The 15,835-nt window shown below is 37.6% G+C and overlaps 1 protein-coding gene across 2 annotated transcripts in view; it reads right to left on the bottom strand.

The window, feature by feature from the left end:
* EXOC6B (exocyst complex component 6B) overlaps positions 1-15,835 on the bottom strand; it is a 715,681-nt gene that overhangs the window by 448,322 nt on the left and 251,524 nt on the right. For both annotated transcript variants that reach the window (XM_047743996.1, XM_047743997.1), the window contains exon 7: positions 5,680-5,856. In XM_047743996.1, coding sequence (XP_047599952.1) covers positions 5,680-5,856 — 177 coding nt within the window. The remainder of the gene's footprint in view (positions 1-5,679; positions 5,857-15,835) is intronic.

Here is a 15,835-nt window from a genome sequence, read left to right as displayed (position 1 = left end):
GAGTCTAACACAGGGCTCAATCCTAGGACCCTGGGATCATGACCTGAGCCAAAGGCAGATGCTTAACCAACCAAGCCGCCCAGGAGCCCCAAATTGTATTCTCTTAATAGACATACTCTATATGTGAAATATCTAGAACTGTTACTCATTTTTACAAAGAACTCTGTTCTTATCATTTTTCTTCCAAAGATATGGCCCTGTCAGTCTATCTTCCAATTCGCCATTTTAATACAGATCCAGTATAAGTAATAACATATTTCTCTAATAGTACAAATGTGAAAATAAATGGCAATCTCCGATGTGCAGACACAACAGAGATTGCAGCTTACAGAAAAAAACATATCCCTGGTGGCAACCTTGCTGATCAAGGCGATTATTTCTACCACACTTAGAAAGAGGCTACGTTGGAAATACAGATTTTTATATAAATATCTCAAATATATATATTTTATAGAAATATATATATTTTTTATTTTTATATAAATATCTATTTATATTTTATATATATTTATATATATTATTTTATATAAATTAAAAATTATATTTTATATAAATATCTCAAATATATATTTTTATATAAATATCTCAAAATTAGAATAGTGCCACGATCATAAAGACAGTTCAGAAGGCATTATATATTGTATGATATTTGTATTTAATTCAGCAATTCCATCCTCTTAACTCCGTATTTCAAAAAGGACACCAAAATCTTGAGAGCTACACCTGACATGGATCATCTGGTCCACAAACATTTATTTACCTCACACTGTATAAAGAGTTGAGGGAGAAAACAGTGACAACTGCTCTTTCACAGTATAAACAATTTAAAAAGATACAAACTAGAATAAGAGATGTGCCAGAAGTATGGTACCAAAAAGTGTTCTAAGAATGCAGAAGCTCTGAAGTTATCTAGAAACAAAAAAAAGAAATCATAGGCCCTGCATCTTCAAACTATTTCTTAACCCAATACTGCTTTTTTTTTTTTAAAGCAGACTGTTTATTTACAGTAGACAATGTTCCATGAGTCCATGCAAATATGTTAGCAAAAACTGTATCAACTTGTATTTCACTTAGATTCCCCAAAGAAGGACACAGTCAGGGACGCCTGGGTGGCTCAGTTGGTTAAGCAGCTGCCTTCGGCTCGGGTCATGATCCCAGCGTCCTGGGATCAAGTCCCACATCAGGCTCCTTGCTTGGTGGGGAGCCTGCTTCTCCCTCTGCCTCTGCCTGCCATTCTGTCTGCCTGTGCTTGCTCTCTCTCCCTCTCTCTCTGACAAATAAATAAAAAATCTTTAAAAAAAAAAAAAAAGAAGGACTTAATAGTACCTACTAATAGTACTGTGCATGCCAAGCACTGTGATGAGAGTACTATACACGCTCTTCAGTCAATCCTTACAACTCTGCCCTCATAAGGCATTATTGTCCCCCTTCTCACAAATAATATAACACCTAGAGTGTCTTTTGTATTTTATCGTCAAATATTTCAAAAATGATACACCTGGGGCGGGCAGGTGGCTCAGATGGTTAAGTGACCAACTCATGATTTCAGCTCAGGTCCTGATCTCAGGGTGGTAAGATCAAGTCCCAAGCCCGTGTTGGGCTCCACACTCAGTGGGGAATCAGCTTGAGATCCTCTCTCTCTCCCTCTGCCCCTTCCTTGCTCAAACGCTCACACATGCATGCACTCTCTCTAAATAAATAAATCTTTAAGATAAGAAGAGATTCCTGATGAAGCTAACACCACAAGTACATTCTCAATCAAAAAAGTTCACCACTTCTAAAACAAAATTGTGAAGTCCTATCTAGATATTTAGAGAAGACCAATAACATCTGCATACGCCTCAGGATAATATAGAGATTAAGAATAAATTCCCCATTATATGTTAATAAAAAAAATTTTTTTAAAAAGAAGATTAGAGATAACAGCAGACATTGGTCCATGTCTTCCTGAAATCTTGCTGAATTAACATTAGAAAAGACCTCTAACCAGGAAGTGAATAAAAAAAAAGAATAAATTCCCCAAATCATATATATTTCCACTGAAAACCAACTGAATTAAGTTGTTAATCAAAAATCATCAAATGTCAGCCATTCATATAGTTCAACTTTAATATATGACCAGTAAAAACAAAACAACTTACTTTAATTGAGGTGGCTCTTCCATTAACTTAGACAAAAATAAAGTACAAATAGAGAATTGTACAGAGGACTACTTTTCCTACTTGAACACTTCTCAGTGATCAAGAGACTGACTGTCAGTTGGCTCTCCATGTGAGCTGGTCTTTTCATCCAAGATGACTTCATCTTCAGTTTCCAGCCTATTTAGTTTAGCTGTGTCTGACACAAACTTTATTTCAGTTCAACAATATATGAAATACCTGCTTATTATGTTCTAAGCCATTTTTAGGTGTTTGTGTTTTCGTACCCTCCTCATTCTGTGCTCTCCCATTAAGTACCATCATGCTGAAGACATAGTTAATAGCCTACAAATGTCACTTGACTCAAAGAATGTACTAAATATCCCTTTCATTAAAAGCACAGGAAAAAGAAAAAGTCCTCCCTTCAGTGAATAAGAAAATATCTAACTTAAGTATATTAAATCAGAATCATTAAATTTCATAAAAAATATAAAATTTCATTAAAGTATTTTAAAAATCTATTACAAGCAACAGATTTTAGAAAACAAAAATGTAACTTTCTCTTCCAAGTACTGCATTCATTGCTGGAAAAATTTTAAGACATAGTAATGAAAAATCAGTAAGAGACACAAACATTCAAGGTTTTGTCTTCTTTATCTACTAAAAATGCTTCCTTGTGGTCCTCTATAGCCTTGTGACTCCAAGTGTGCTCTGCAAACAGAAGCACCATTCCCACCTGAAAGCCTGTTAAAAATGCAAATTCTCAGATTTCATGTCCAACCTGCAGAATTTCCAAATCTGCATTTTATTATGAGTATCAAGGTGATTCTTATGCACATTAAAATTTCAGCACTTAACCTACAACTTAGGCTCTTAACATGGCTCCTAAGAGCAACGTGTGTTTCAGGAATCCCTTGAAATTTCATGCAGAACTTTTTGTGAGTGAATATATGCATATTTCACTGGGAAAAGATTCCATATTTTTTTTTTGTCAAACTCACAAAGGAATATATGACCCCAACTAGATTAAGAATCGCTGCCCTACAGGATTCTGTGCCACAGTTTAGAAGTCAAAATATTTTAGAAACTATTTACGCTGCTCTCAATGAGGTCTGTTGAAGAATGACAAGAATGAAGGTCAGAACGTCACAGTGGGTCACGAAAGACCTTATCTGAAGAATTTATTCACACCATGCAAGAACTATGCCAAGAAACCAGTTTGGAGACATCTAAATAAATAATTCTCTACATGAGGTTTGAGATTAAGAATGTGCACTTGAAGAAGATTCAAACTGAGAAGTAAATAAATAGAAGGTAGGATTTTTTTTAAGATAGGATGCCATTAGATGACACTGAAGTGCTGAATTCTTGTTGTAAGAGCTCAATCAGCAAATCTCAAACAGGATTCTGTTTGATTTGGGATATATGACCATTTTAAAATGCTCACGTCCAAGTACATTTTTACAATACTTCGTTTATGAGGAGACCTCAACACATTGTACTAGTCCCATTTTCTTTATCTTCTCTAGGCCTCAGAAGACAAAACAAAAAAGAAATATAGCACAAAAATTAAAATGGATTTGCCCAGGATCTTCGGTGAGCTTATGATAAAGAAGGGCGTGTATCCATACGGTTCCACTATATATGGTAACAATGGATCTGTTTCTTTCTTTCATCTTATCATCTAGCCATCTCTTTGGGGTGTGTATTACCCAGAGCATAGACTATGTCTAACTTCTATTTCCTCAGGTCATAGTGGTGAATAGAATTTAATTTTCTTAACAGACACCCAAAATGTAAATAAAAGGCATTAACTAGACTTTGCTGATTCTGATACTTGACTGTTGTCATCAGTGATGGGCCCAATACTCGACAATCTGGTCTCCAAGGTGGATCCCTTCCTACCACACCAGTCATCCCAGGCAAGAAGAGAGAATGCTAGAAAATACTCAGGAGGATGAAGTCTTCTCTGCCACTTTCTATTTCTATAGATATCAGGCAAATGCCTGGCTCTTGTCTTAGCTCCATTTCTTATCCAGGTACAATGGGGATTTTGATGAAACTTTCACACACTTTTAACTATTAATGTACTTCATTTATGTAATAAACACATCCTGATAAAGAATATGATGGTGGTGATACCTAACAGAAGCGGGCAAAAAAGAGTAACAAGAGAACAGACACTAACATTTGCTGACCACTTTCTATGGCTTAGGCACTTGTGCAGTCCTGTGGGGTAGAGACTACTGTCTTTACTTGACAGATGAAGACTAAGGTCCCAACAGATTAAATCGTTACCTAAGATTCCCGAGTTAGAGGGTGACAAGTTCAAGGGTATAGTTCTTGGGTGGGAGGGGAGTAGGACAGAACAAGGATGGGGAAGACAGTGAACCCAATTTTATCTGGAGAAACAAAACAATGAAAAAGAGCCAAACATTTAAAGGCAAACAGGTGACAGAGCACAGGGATAAATGGTTCCTCACACAGGTCACCAGACATTTAAAGAGTAAATGATATGAGCATTAATGATAATTTTTTAAAAAGGAAACAGAAATAAAATGGCAAAGCCAGGATCTGAATGCAAACTGTATGACTCCCAAGTTCATGCTCCTAATCACTACATTCCCAAAGAAACTGATCCAGGTTATCCAAATGATAAGTATTTAGAAAAACAGTTTAACAAGCGATCTCAAGTGTCATTGCAGTTTTTTTTTTTAAAAAACACATTAGGGGCGCCTGGGTGGCTCAGTGGGTTAAAGCCTCTGCCTTCAGCTCAGGTCATGATCCCAGGGTCCTGGGATCGAGCCCCACATCGGGCTCTTTGCTCAGCGGCGAGCCTGCTTCTTCCTCTCTCTCTCTGCCTGCCTCTCTGTCTACTTGTGATCTCTGTCAAATAAAATAAATAAAATCTTAAAAAAAACCTTTAAAAAAATAAATAAAAATAAAAATAAAAAAACACATTAAATATACTTTCAACAACAAACCAGGATAAAAATATATGCCCTACTTAAGCAACTTAATCTTATTCTTTACCTGAAAGTGACAGAACTAATGTAAGAGATTATGGATATCCCCAGATACCCAGATTCTCTATAAGCACTCATATATTTATTCCCTCCAGAAATATATTCTCAACTTTCTGGAGCCTTTCTATATTTTCAGTCTATGACCCCTTTATTTGCACCTCACTGTTTAAATAACCTCTTCTGTCTCAAGTAATGATGTTCAGAGGAGTTTACCTAGATCTTTCTCTGGGTCAGGTAAAGTCTACTCTTTCCTTAATGTAGTATCTGGGTGGTATATAATCAAAAACCTTGAAACTTTAAAAAAAAAAGTATGAGTATATTCAAAATCTAAGTAATTAGAATCTAAGATATCATGGTGTATCTTCAGTTTCCCTATATCGAGGCCCATTTGTATTTAAAATGATATCTAATACCCAGAAGATCACACAAGCTATGTTACATGGATAAACTCTTCTTCACATCTCAAAAATTAACCCTAACATTAGTCTTATTTCCCCAGTTCAAATGTTGGTTACCTCTTCATCATCTTCCTCATCTTCAACATCCAGAATTCCTGAATCCTGTTCAGACTTGGGGCTAGTGCTTTCTATCTCTGTATCAAAAATTGTGTATACATCTTTTTTAGATTTTCTCCTGCTACCTATTCTGGGTTGTTGCAAGACGATGTTATCCAGGTTTCTTTGTTGTTGAGCCTAGGATAGAAACACATACACACACATTGAAAAAGAAGAAGAAGAAAGAAAGAAAGAAGAAACAACTTAATTCAGCATTCGAAGAACTTCTCATTTTGAACAAGTTGGTACCTTAAAGAAAATACAATAAAATGCCGTAGGATATAGTTTTAGCCCCCAGAAATAAAACCAAACACATTAATACATACATTTTTAACCCTGAAGTTATCCATCTTGATTCATTTTCCCAGAAAAAAAAAAAAAGATAATCAGTCAATATTATCAGAAGATTTTCCAAATATACCCACTACATCACCATAGAAATGAAGCCTGCCCTCCTTCATCTAAGTAGCCAAGAGATTAGCACCTAACGACTAAATACGCATCTCCTACAAGACACAGGCCATGCTGGGATCACTGTGGCTGGGGGGAGGAGGGACAAGACCTTTTCAGCTTAGCGGACCCCAAGAACAGTTCTGTGGTTACAAGAGACCAATAGAATGTAATCAGGGGAATGAAACATCTTAATAGAGTAATTTGAACTAACTAATCCTTGAGGATTGCATGACCTTAATCTGTGGAAAACAGAGTTTTAAAGGGTTTCTTCTTCTGAACCTTAAAAAAGGAAATGTAATCCCCTCAGCTTTACAAAACAGATTCAGATGGCGTGGTTTCGATCCATACAAAGAGTGGAAAGTGTGACTATGTGGAGTCAACAACGTAAGTATTAAACCACACGGTTTTAGAGCTGGAAGTGACTTTAGTCAAGACTCAGGAAACTGAGGCTAGAAGACAAGGCATTTGTTTGAGGTCAGAAGGCTAGTTAGTGGTAAATCAGAAGCTCAACGTGTGATCTCCTCAGTTTCAGAGGAGAGATCTTCCCACTACACCAACAAACAGTTCCTCAAAGCATGACAAAATATTTCCCCCACAAAAGGTTCTGTTGTCAAATACATGGAAAGCACTGTTGTCATGGAGCCCTCTTGTAGGTACACAATGCATATTAACAGAATAAAAACTGAGAGAAATCCTGCCTAAGGAAACTTCCTTAATTTGGTTTAATCCAGCATGTTCCAAAATATTTCACAATGGAACTTCCAGTTGTTGTCGTTTTTTTTTTAAATAATACTCAGTGTCATCCTAAGACACATAGTTTAAAAAGGATGGCCTCTCAAAATACATATTTCTTAATCAATATATGACATTTCTCCTTGGTGACAGGCAGAAATTAGTTCTGGAGAAAATCAGAGTCTCCAAATATTCTGAATGAGATTAAGAAATTCAAGATAAATATTAAGTATGTTAGTCCAGGCACTGGTTAAATGAGACAATTATAATAGGACAGAGAAAAACTTGAACTATGGGAGCTAGTTTCTGCCAAGAAAATGAAAAGAATCTACATTCCAGAGATCTGAATCAATGGACAAGCTTGTTTCCATGCATAATACTCACTGATACTTTGGTTTGACTTACATAAAATGTACCTGACTTCAGTAACAAACTGAGAAAGAGAAGGTACCTAAGAACATTTATGTTTGTACATTAAAACATACTTATCCTCCAAGCATTGGAGAACCTAAATTAGATAGAACAGTCTTTCTCTTCCTCTCAAAAGTAGTAAGTTCTTTTCCACTTCCAAGTAAACCACACAAAAAGCGATTGAGGACTCTAGGGAGGCACAAAGGAAGGGAGAACTTCCTAGAGCTTTCATATTTAAAAAAGTAGGCCCTGGACTGGAGTGATCACTTGTCTCTTAAGCCTGTCCTTCAGTACAACAAAACCAAAAGCTTTTCATAAGGTGGTCGTATTCTATACAATCCCAAGTCATTTATTTTTCTTCACAATTGGTAAAATACTACCAGTATATCAAAAGCAAACAAGAGGAGACACATTTAAGTACTGTCATTTAAACTTGAAATGATACAAATCTGAAAGTATCCTATGGAAGTAATTTTAGATCTTCTGTGATTTGTTCTTTTTAGGTGGCATCTGGTTTTCCCATCAATGTAAGGGAACGCAGTTTGGGCCAAACAGGCAAATAAAGATCGCAAACCCTATAGCTAGAAATCAAAACACTGCATGCTGTATTCCAAGGCTCTATCAGTACTTGGGGGTCTCTCAAGATGATCAAGGCTTCAGTCTGTAGAAGTCTACAGTGAGGGCAGATCTGCTTAAACAGAAGCGGCCAAGGTGGAAACACTGAATCTCAGGTAGAACAAGGAAATACTAAGATATTACCCATTATGGATGCAAATGAAAATTACCATCTATCCAAACTGTATGTTATGGCATTGGCAGGAAGTGGAAGAGAATAAACGCAAATATATACATGCAGGTAATAGATGCTAAAATTAAAATGTAACACTAAAGTCCATGAAAAACAACAACAATAAAAGCCCTTCAGAGCTCTGTTCTAACATGCTATACTATCTCACCAAGACCATTTCTTCTGTCCCTCCAGAGACAACCTTTATAGCCTTTGAACTAAAGCGGAGATCAGTGGACTGATTCCTCCAACCTCTGTTGGAGATGGGGCAAACCTTAGAAAACATTTAGGTGTTTTCTTTTTCTTTCTTTTTTTTTTTAAGATTTTATTTATTTATTTGACAGACAGAGAGAAATCATAAGTAGGCAGAAAGGCAGGCGGTGGGCGGGGGGGAGCAGGCTCCCTGCTGAGCAGAGAGCCTGATGCAGGGCTTGATCCCAGGACCCTGAGATCATGACCTGAGACAAAGGCAGAGGCTTAACCCACTGAGCCACCCAGGGACCCCAGTGTTTTCTTTTTCTTGTTCTCTTTGTGATTAATTTTTACACATTTAATGACCTCTTCCTCAAGATCCCCTCATACATATTCTTCTCTGATTTCCTAATATAAAGAAGTCAAGCCAGATCTCTTCCTCAAGCTCCCTTCTCTTCCCACTCTGTCCACTCTCCCAAAACCTAGTACCCCATTGCCTCTAGTTGTGACTTCTACCACCGCTTCACTTCCAATAAACCTAAAATGGAACTCATCACCTTCTCACTAGAATTCCCCTGCATATTACAGCCAGGCTCTTCTTCTTCTTCTTTTTTTTTTTTAAGATTTTATTTATTTTATTTTTTTTTGACAGTGAGAAATCACAAGTAGGCAGAGAGGCAAGCAAAGAGAGAGAGAGGAGGAAGCAGGCTCCCTGCCGAGCAGAGAGCCCGATGCGGGACTCGATCCCAGGACCCTGAGATCATGACCTGAGCTGAAGGCAGAGGCTTAACCCACTGAGCCACCCAGGCGCCCCCAGCCAGGCTTTTCTCAAACCACATTATTCATCACACAGATTGAACATGAGGGAAACTGGGAGAAAAAAAAATGTACACAAGTCCACACCCCAACTCCATCCCAACTTCCCTTGGACTCCACCATAATGGAAGCTGAGCCTAATTTTCCAGTGTACTTATTCGGTACTCTCCAACATGAATCTTCCACTTGGATCAAGTTCTACCACATACTATACTAGAAATAGCATGCCATTTCTCTACTGGATGACCCCTCCCTGCCTGCATCCAGCCTGCCCTCTGAATCCCAACTAGAACTCTTCTTCCTTTAGGAAGCCTCCTCTCGCTGTGCTAACTCATGGTGCACCCTCTCCATAGCCCTGCTTTCAGTCAAATGTGTACTGAATGTCTGCGGGCACCAGGCATTGTGCTGCATCCCCGGCCTACAGAGAATAAGATAGAGTTCATGACCCATGGACCTCAGGTCATACTGTTACAGGAAGCATAGGTAGGCAAATAAGTGGCTCAAATTCAGTGCAATTAGCATAATAACAAAAATACAGGTGTAACAATTGGACATAGGAGAAAGTAATTGTATCTGCTTGGAGGGGATGCCAAACAGCTATCACAGAGGAAGAGGCAGCAAACTGTGCTTTTAAAAGATAAATATGATTTTTCCAAAGGGAGAGAGGTAAAAGAAGGAAACAGCTTGAGAAAAGATCACCATGTGTGAAATAACACTACCCACCCAAGGAATAAGTAATCTTGTATAAAAGCACAAGTGATAAAGAACTACCTAGAGATAAGGAAGCCATACAAAGCAGCCTCAAGCTCGCTAGCAGGCAAGGGATAAACAGTGAAAGAACGTAAGCAGGGAGAGAACAGCATCGGCTTTACAATTCAGGCAAGTTCTTCAGGAGCAGAGGAGCGGGGTCAACCAGGAGAAGGTAAGGACAAGAAAAAGAAAAACCAATACAGATCACGGTAACAGTCCAAACAACAATGAGGAGGACTTGAATTAAGGTAGCAGCAGATAGGTAACTGGCAGAAGAAACAGAATTTACTGATTGCAGTGTGGTACCTAGAAGAGAGGAAGGGACTAAGAAGAACCCCAAGTGTTCTGGTCCTGATGACTAGATGGTGGGGTCATTCCGAAGAGAAGAACCACGGAAGTAATAAGTTGAAGGAAGAGAGAAAAGGAGTACAGTAAACCTGTCAGGTAGCCAGGTAAAAAAATCACGGTACAGTACTTAAGTATGTAACTCTTCTCTCTTTGAGGATAGGAAACACGTTTTACCAGTCTTAGAATCCCCCAAACACAGATCCAGTGACACATACATAGTAAGTTTAAAGATTTTTTTTTTTTTATTTGACAGAGAGAGATCACAAGTAGACAGAGAGGCAGGCAGAGAGAGAGGGAAGCAGGCTCCCTGCTGAGCAGAGAGCCCGATGCGGAACTCGATCCCAGGACCCTGAGATCATGACCTGAGCGGAAGGCAGTGGCTTAACCCACTGAGCCACCCAGGCGCCCCACATAGTAAGTTTAGATAAATGTTTACTATATAAAGGCAGTGGACAACAAAAGGAATGTATGTAAGAATGAGGTCTGGCATAATAAAAGAGATGATTGGGATGTTCTACCTACTAAAAGATGGGGAACAAAACAGGAGGGGAAAAAAAGGAGAGGGGGAACACCCATAAGAATGATCTACTCTGAACTATTAACCTAATATGTCTACATATGCTAATAAATAAAGTTTTATTGTGAAAATACAACTTCCAACTTACCTAACAGTAAGACTCAGTTAAAATTCTGTGAATCAGATGGCAAAGGCTCCTGTCTTGATCAACCCAATACTGACCTCTAGTGGATTAAAGAAATACATACACATGACCTTCAGAATCAGAAACCAGTTGAAGAGAGGTTTGGGGGTCTGATAGGATTACAGGAACTTCAATTATAGGGTGCGGTATATATGGGGGGAACCTTCTTGGAGTCAGACAAGTCTTTAAATCTAAGCTCTTCAACTTAGTAATCCTATAGATTTGGGTAAATTCTTTCCTTCTCTGTGTAACATCCCCATCTATTTAAAAAAAAAAAAAAAAGGCTAAAAAAATGTACCTCAGAGCTGTCACAAAGGTTAACAATATTATGAAAAGTACCTTGAATTAAAAGATAAGTCAAACAAAAAAACACTAAGAATTTTTAAGCTCTGTCTTTTCTCTGAAAATGAAATAGGAACCTTGTTTTTCTAACTACCATAGAAGTATTTGAGCTAGCCATATTTAAGATGCATGATCATTAATGGCATCTAATACTGCTACACACTGCTGCTCAGTCTTGCCTTTGTACTACAGTTCAAGTCTGACAGATCTGTCCTGGACACCTCCTGTGCTCCAAAGCAGATCCTCTCTGTCTCAGCTTACTCCAGCTAGAGCATCAGCAACCTGCTGTGAGCAGCCCTGGGAAGAAGGGTCACATAGCAGAACCTAAGACCAGTTCTCACACTTACACCACACCTCTAGCTTCCTGCCCTGGGGCTTTGGACACCACAAGAACTACGTAGCATTCATGACTCTCAGCACACAAGTGAGACTGCCCTTGACCCAAGAGCAGACAGATGAATGCTTCCCTGTTGTTTCTCCTGCTGTCATCAGTTCCATCTGGCTTCTCAGAAGGTCCCTAGGATTAAGACACCAGCCTGCCCTACACCTGTACCACTGTACGAACTCTACCAACTTGTCTTCTCTCCCCTCCTGACCCCAGATCCAACAGGTCATGGGCTGGAAGAAACCACCCAAATACAACCTCCCGGGTTCCCTCAGGGAAACCAAAGCTAAAATAACAACCCATACAACAATAAAGGGAAGTAGGACGGTGACCCCGTGTTTCATGTTTGAAGCCCAAATGATAACCATGAAAATACATAAAGATGAAGATACAAAAACTCCAAAGTTGCCTCTCTGAGGCTCACCCAACAAAGGGAGTACAGAAGAGGCGCAACATCAAAACAGACTTTCTTCCCATTCACCAGCACTCGCTCTGGCAACGAGCATGCGTTAGGCGCGAGTCAGGATCAGATTCAAGCAAATAGATAGTGATTCAAAATTAAGGGAAAATAACATATCAAGATCATATAAAAAGGTTATTATTGCATAGTAGTGTCCATAGGGATATGTGAATGCATATATGTATGTGGACTTTGTGTGATACTTTCAAGGAGGGATAAACAACTAGTTTTTCATGTAATCAGATCCCAAAGAATTTCCATCAGTAGGAAGAGTCATCTAGGATTATGAAAGCCTTGGAATTTTTTTTTTTTCATTGAGGAAGGCGGTCACTCTATTACCTTTAAAATTATTACTGAGATCCTCAGCCCTTTGAAAGTGTCCAGTCCATATTTAAACTTATATTTCCTTGAGTGGGGGGAATTTTTGCACTAACAAAATTCACACAATAAGATGTAGGGTATTACACTTTGTATGACACAATAACAAAATTGGGGAATTCTCTTGTGAGCTAGGATAATTCTCAGCTCTTTTTAAACACCCTCTTTTTCCTTTGTTAACACACAAATGCACAGACCACATACACACAAACATATGTTAACTACAGTTAATTGCAAAATAAATTAGGGGGAAAAAAGGAAAAAAATGTATCAAAATCTCCATTCAGTAATATCAGTTATTTTGATGAATGATAACCCAGCATATAAAGATTTCTGTACATGTGAAAGACTGCTCTTTTTGCTTTTCTGTATTTTCTATTTATCAGCAGTTAATATTTATATTGGTAGGCTGAAAAAAGAACCAGACAAAATAAAGTTCCTTTACTCTGTCTCCCCTCAATAATGTATCACAAACATCTTCCTCTATAAATAAAAACATTTATAACAGTATTTGCATTGTAATGCATTTAAAAGAACATGTTTATTTAAACATAGCCTACTATAAGATATTTATATGGCTTCCAATATTTTGCTGTTTAATAATGCGATGCAGACTATCTCCAGAGCTAAAATTTTGTGTGTATCCTTAATTATTTTATTAGGGGAATTCCTAGAAGTAGAGAATCTAGATGCAAGGATAAATGCTACACATAAATAAATACTGGGAAACTGCCCTCCAGAAAAACAATGCCACTTCATAGCAGCACATGTAAGTACATGAATGCTTATCTCCCAGCCCCTACAACATCACCAGGCATAATTTCCCTCTGCCCATTGAATGTAAAGGTTTCTAAATATGACAACAAAGGAAGAAGCTGTAATATAAAATTCAATTAGATTTGGCCATGTAAAAAATATTTTATTTCCACTCTACAATTTTATTAGTATTTATTTTCCTCTAATACTTCTAAGATTTACTTTAAAATAATATGTTTAATCCTTCTACAACCTTGAGTGTTACACAGAGGCATAACCACTCACTCAAATGGTTATTTACCCCACCTCAATTTTTTTAGAAAACTTCATCTTTTCCCGACTAATTTATTTCACTTTATTTTTTTTCTATTCTTTTTTTAAAGATTTTATTTATTTATTTGAGAGAAAGAGAGAGCACAAGTGAGGTGAGGGGCAGAGGGAGAAGCCAGCTCTCAGCTGAACAAGGAGCCCGATGCAGGACTTGATCCCAGGACCCTGGGATCATGATCTAAACCTAAGGCAGACACTTAACTGACTGAGCCACCCAAACACCCCAATTTATTTCAGTTTAAATGTCTGCCAAATGCATATAAGTTCATGGTTTTAAAAATCGATAATACTAAAATTATTTTATGAGAAACAATAGTACCTTCTTATGCTTTTTCCAACCCCCAATTCTGTTTTGTAGAGTTAACATTTTTACAACCACATTTATAAATAACACCCTTAAACTTTATGGTAAAAACTCAGCTCACTTAAAAATCTAGACCCCCTACCTTACTGCTTCTTCAATTATCTTCCCAGCAAAGTATTTTAAGTTAAAGCAATAATCAGTGTTAATCATTATGTCATGTAAGCCTTCTGTCTCACCAAAGAGCCAAGTATATATGCAATGATTACATACAGTTAATGACAGATTTTTGTTTTGATTATAGCTTTTGTTTTTGAGTTTCAAATTCTCCAATTTTCTTAATTCTCTAATATTCTAACTACAATAATCTTTATTTCTTCAAAAAGCTTGCCATACTAGGTATAATATGCACCCTACCCAGACCCTATTATTCCTGAAGGCATATGTAACCTGAGTTGATTGTCCTATAGAACTGCTTCATAAATGTGATTTCTAGAGGGGACTTACTTTCATCTCTCACTGGGGTTAGAGCCATAGTTTTCTAAATTCTGTATTTACCTTTTAATCATTTTAATCCCACATTTTGTTGGATCACATCTTCAAGTGGCTTTTTTTTTTTTTAAGATTAATTTATTTATTAGGAGGGGGCGCAGAGGGAGAAGGAGAGAGAGAGAGTCTCAGACTCCAGGCTGAGCATGGAGCCCAACATGGAGCTCAATATTATGACCTCAAGATCACAACCTGAGCCAAAACCAAGAATCAGACACATAACCGATTGCACCACCCAGGCGCCCCTCTTCAAGTAATTCCTTTTTTTTTTATTTTCTTCTTCAAGTAATTCTTAAGAAATGAAACATGAAAGTTAAATTTCCTGAGTTCGTGTGATCCAAAAATGACTAATCATTCTTCACATAAACTTGTAAAAAATTTAACTGAGTATAGAGTTCAAGGTTCCTCAGATTATTGAAGACATTGTTCCATTGTCTTCTAGCATCCAGTATTGCTAATGAGAAAAACAATGTCATTTTGATCGTCATTCTTTTGCATATGACGTTACTTTTTTCCTCTGGAAGTTTTTCAAACCTCTTTACCCTATGTGTTCTAAATTTCACAATGACACACCTTGATGTAATTCTTTCTTTCATTCATTATGCTGGGTAAGTAATATATGCATGAACCTGAAAATTCGAGTCCTTCAGAAAAAGGGAATTTTCTTGTATTACTGCTCTGATCAGTTTCTTCCTTTGTCTGGAACTCCTAATGGATACTGAATTCTCTTATAAAACCTCCTGATGATCTCTGCAACATTTTTACATAAAGAACCAATTTTTTAATTTTTAAGAATACCAACTAATTTTTTGACGTATTATTCTGTTTATGCATTATCTGTTGCCTCCTGATAATTTTTATTGTTGTTACTTGTTTTCACATATTGGTAGATTTGGGTCCCTCTCTTTCCAGGTGGGTATTTTCCCCTCAAACATCTGCTAAACTTGGGCAGTCATTCATATTGAACAGGAAGTCACTTAAGAGATTACAAAAAGGTCTGTGAGCATGGAAAGACTAGTCAACCAGGCTTCACTTTAGGGAATTCTAGGAGGGAAATAACCGCTTCGCTGGTGAAGATGGCACTTCATGGCAGTCTTTTATGAACTTCCCTAGAAAAGAATCTTCTACTCTTCCACTGGAGATTGAAGTACAAATATTCCATGCATGGAGCAGGAGAAGAAAGAAGAAAGAAGAAGAAAAGAAAGAAGAAAGTTCATGTTTTGTACGTGAACTTTCAACAAATCACACTATTTTAAACCTCTCATCTTATCCCACCACCTGTTACTTCTTTTTTCAGATTTTTTATTTGAGAGAGAGGGTGAGAGTGCACACACACTAGTACATGAGTGAGGGGAGGGGAAGAGGGAGAGAGAGATTCTCAAGAAGACTCCCAGCTGAGTGGGGAGCCCTACCCCAGGGCTCCATC

Source organism: Lutra lutra, chromosome 9, assembly GCF_902655055.1.
Source record: "Lutra lutra chromosome 9, mLutLut1.2, whole genome shotgun sequence".
Taxonomy (NCBI): Eukaryota; Metazoa; Chordata; class Mammalia; order Carnivora; family Mustelidae; genus Lutra; species Lutra lutra.
Note: the sequence above shows the minus strand (reverse complement) of the source record. Positions and strands in the feature narration are given on the sequence as shown.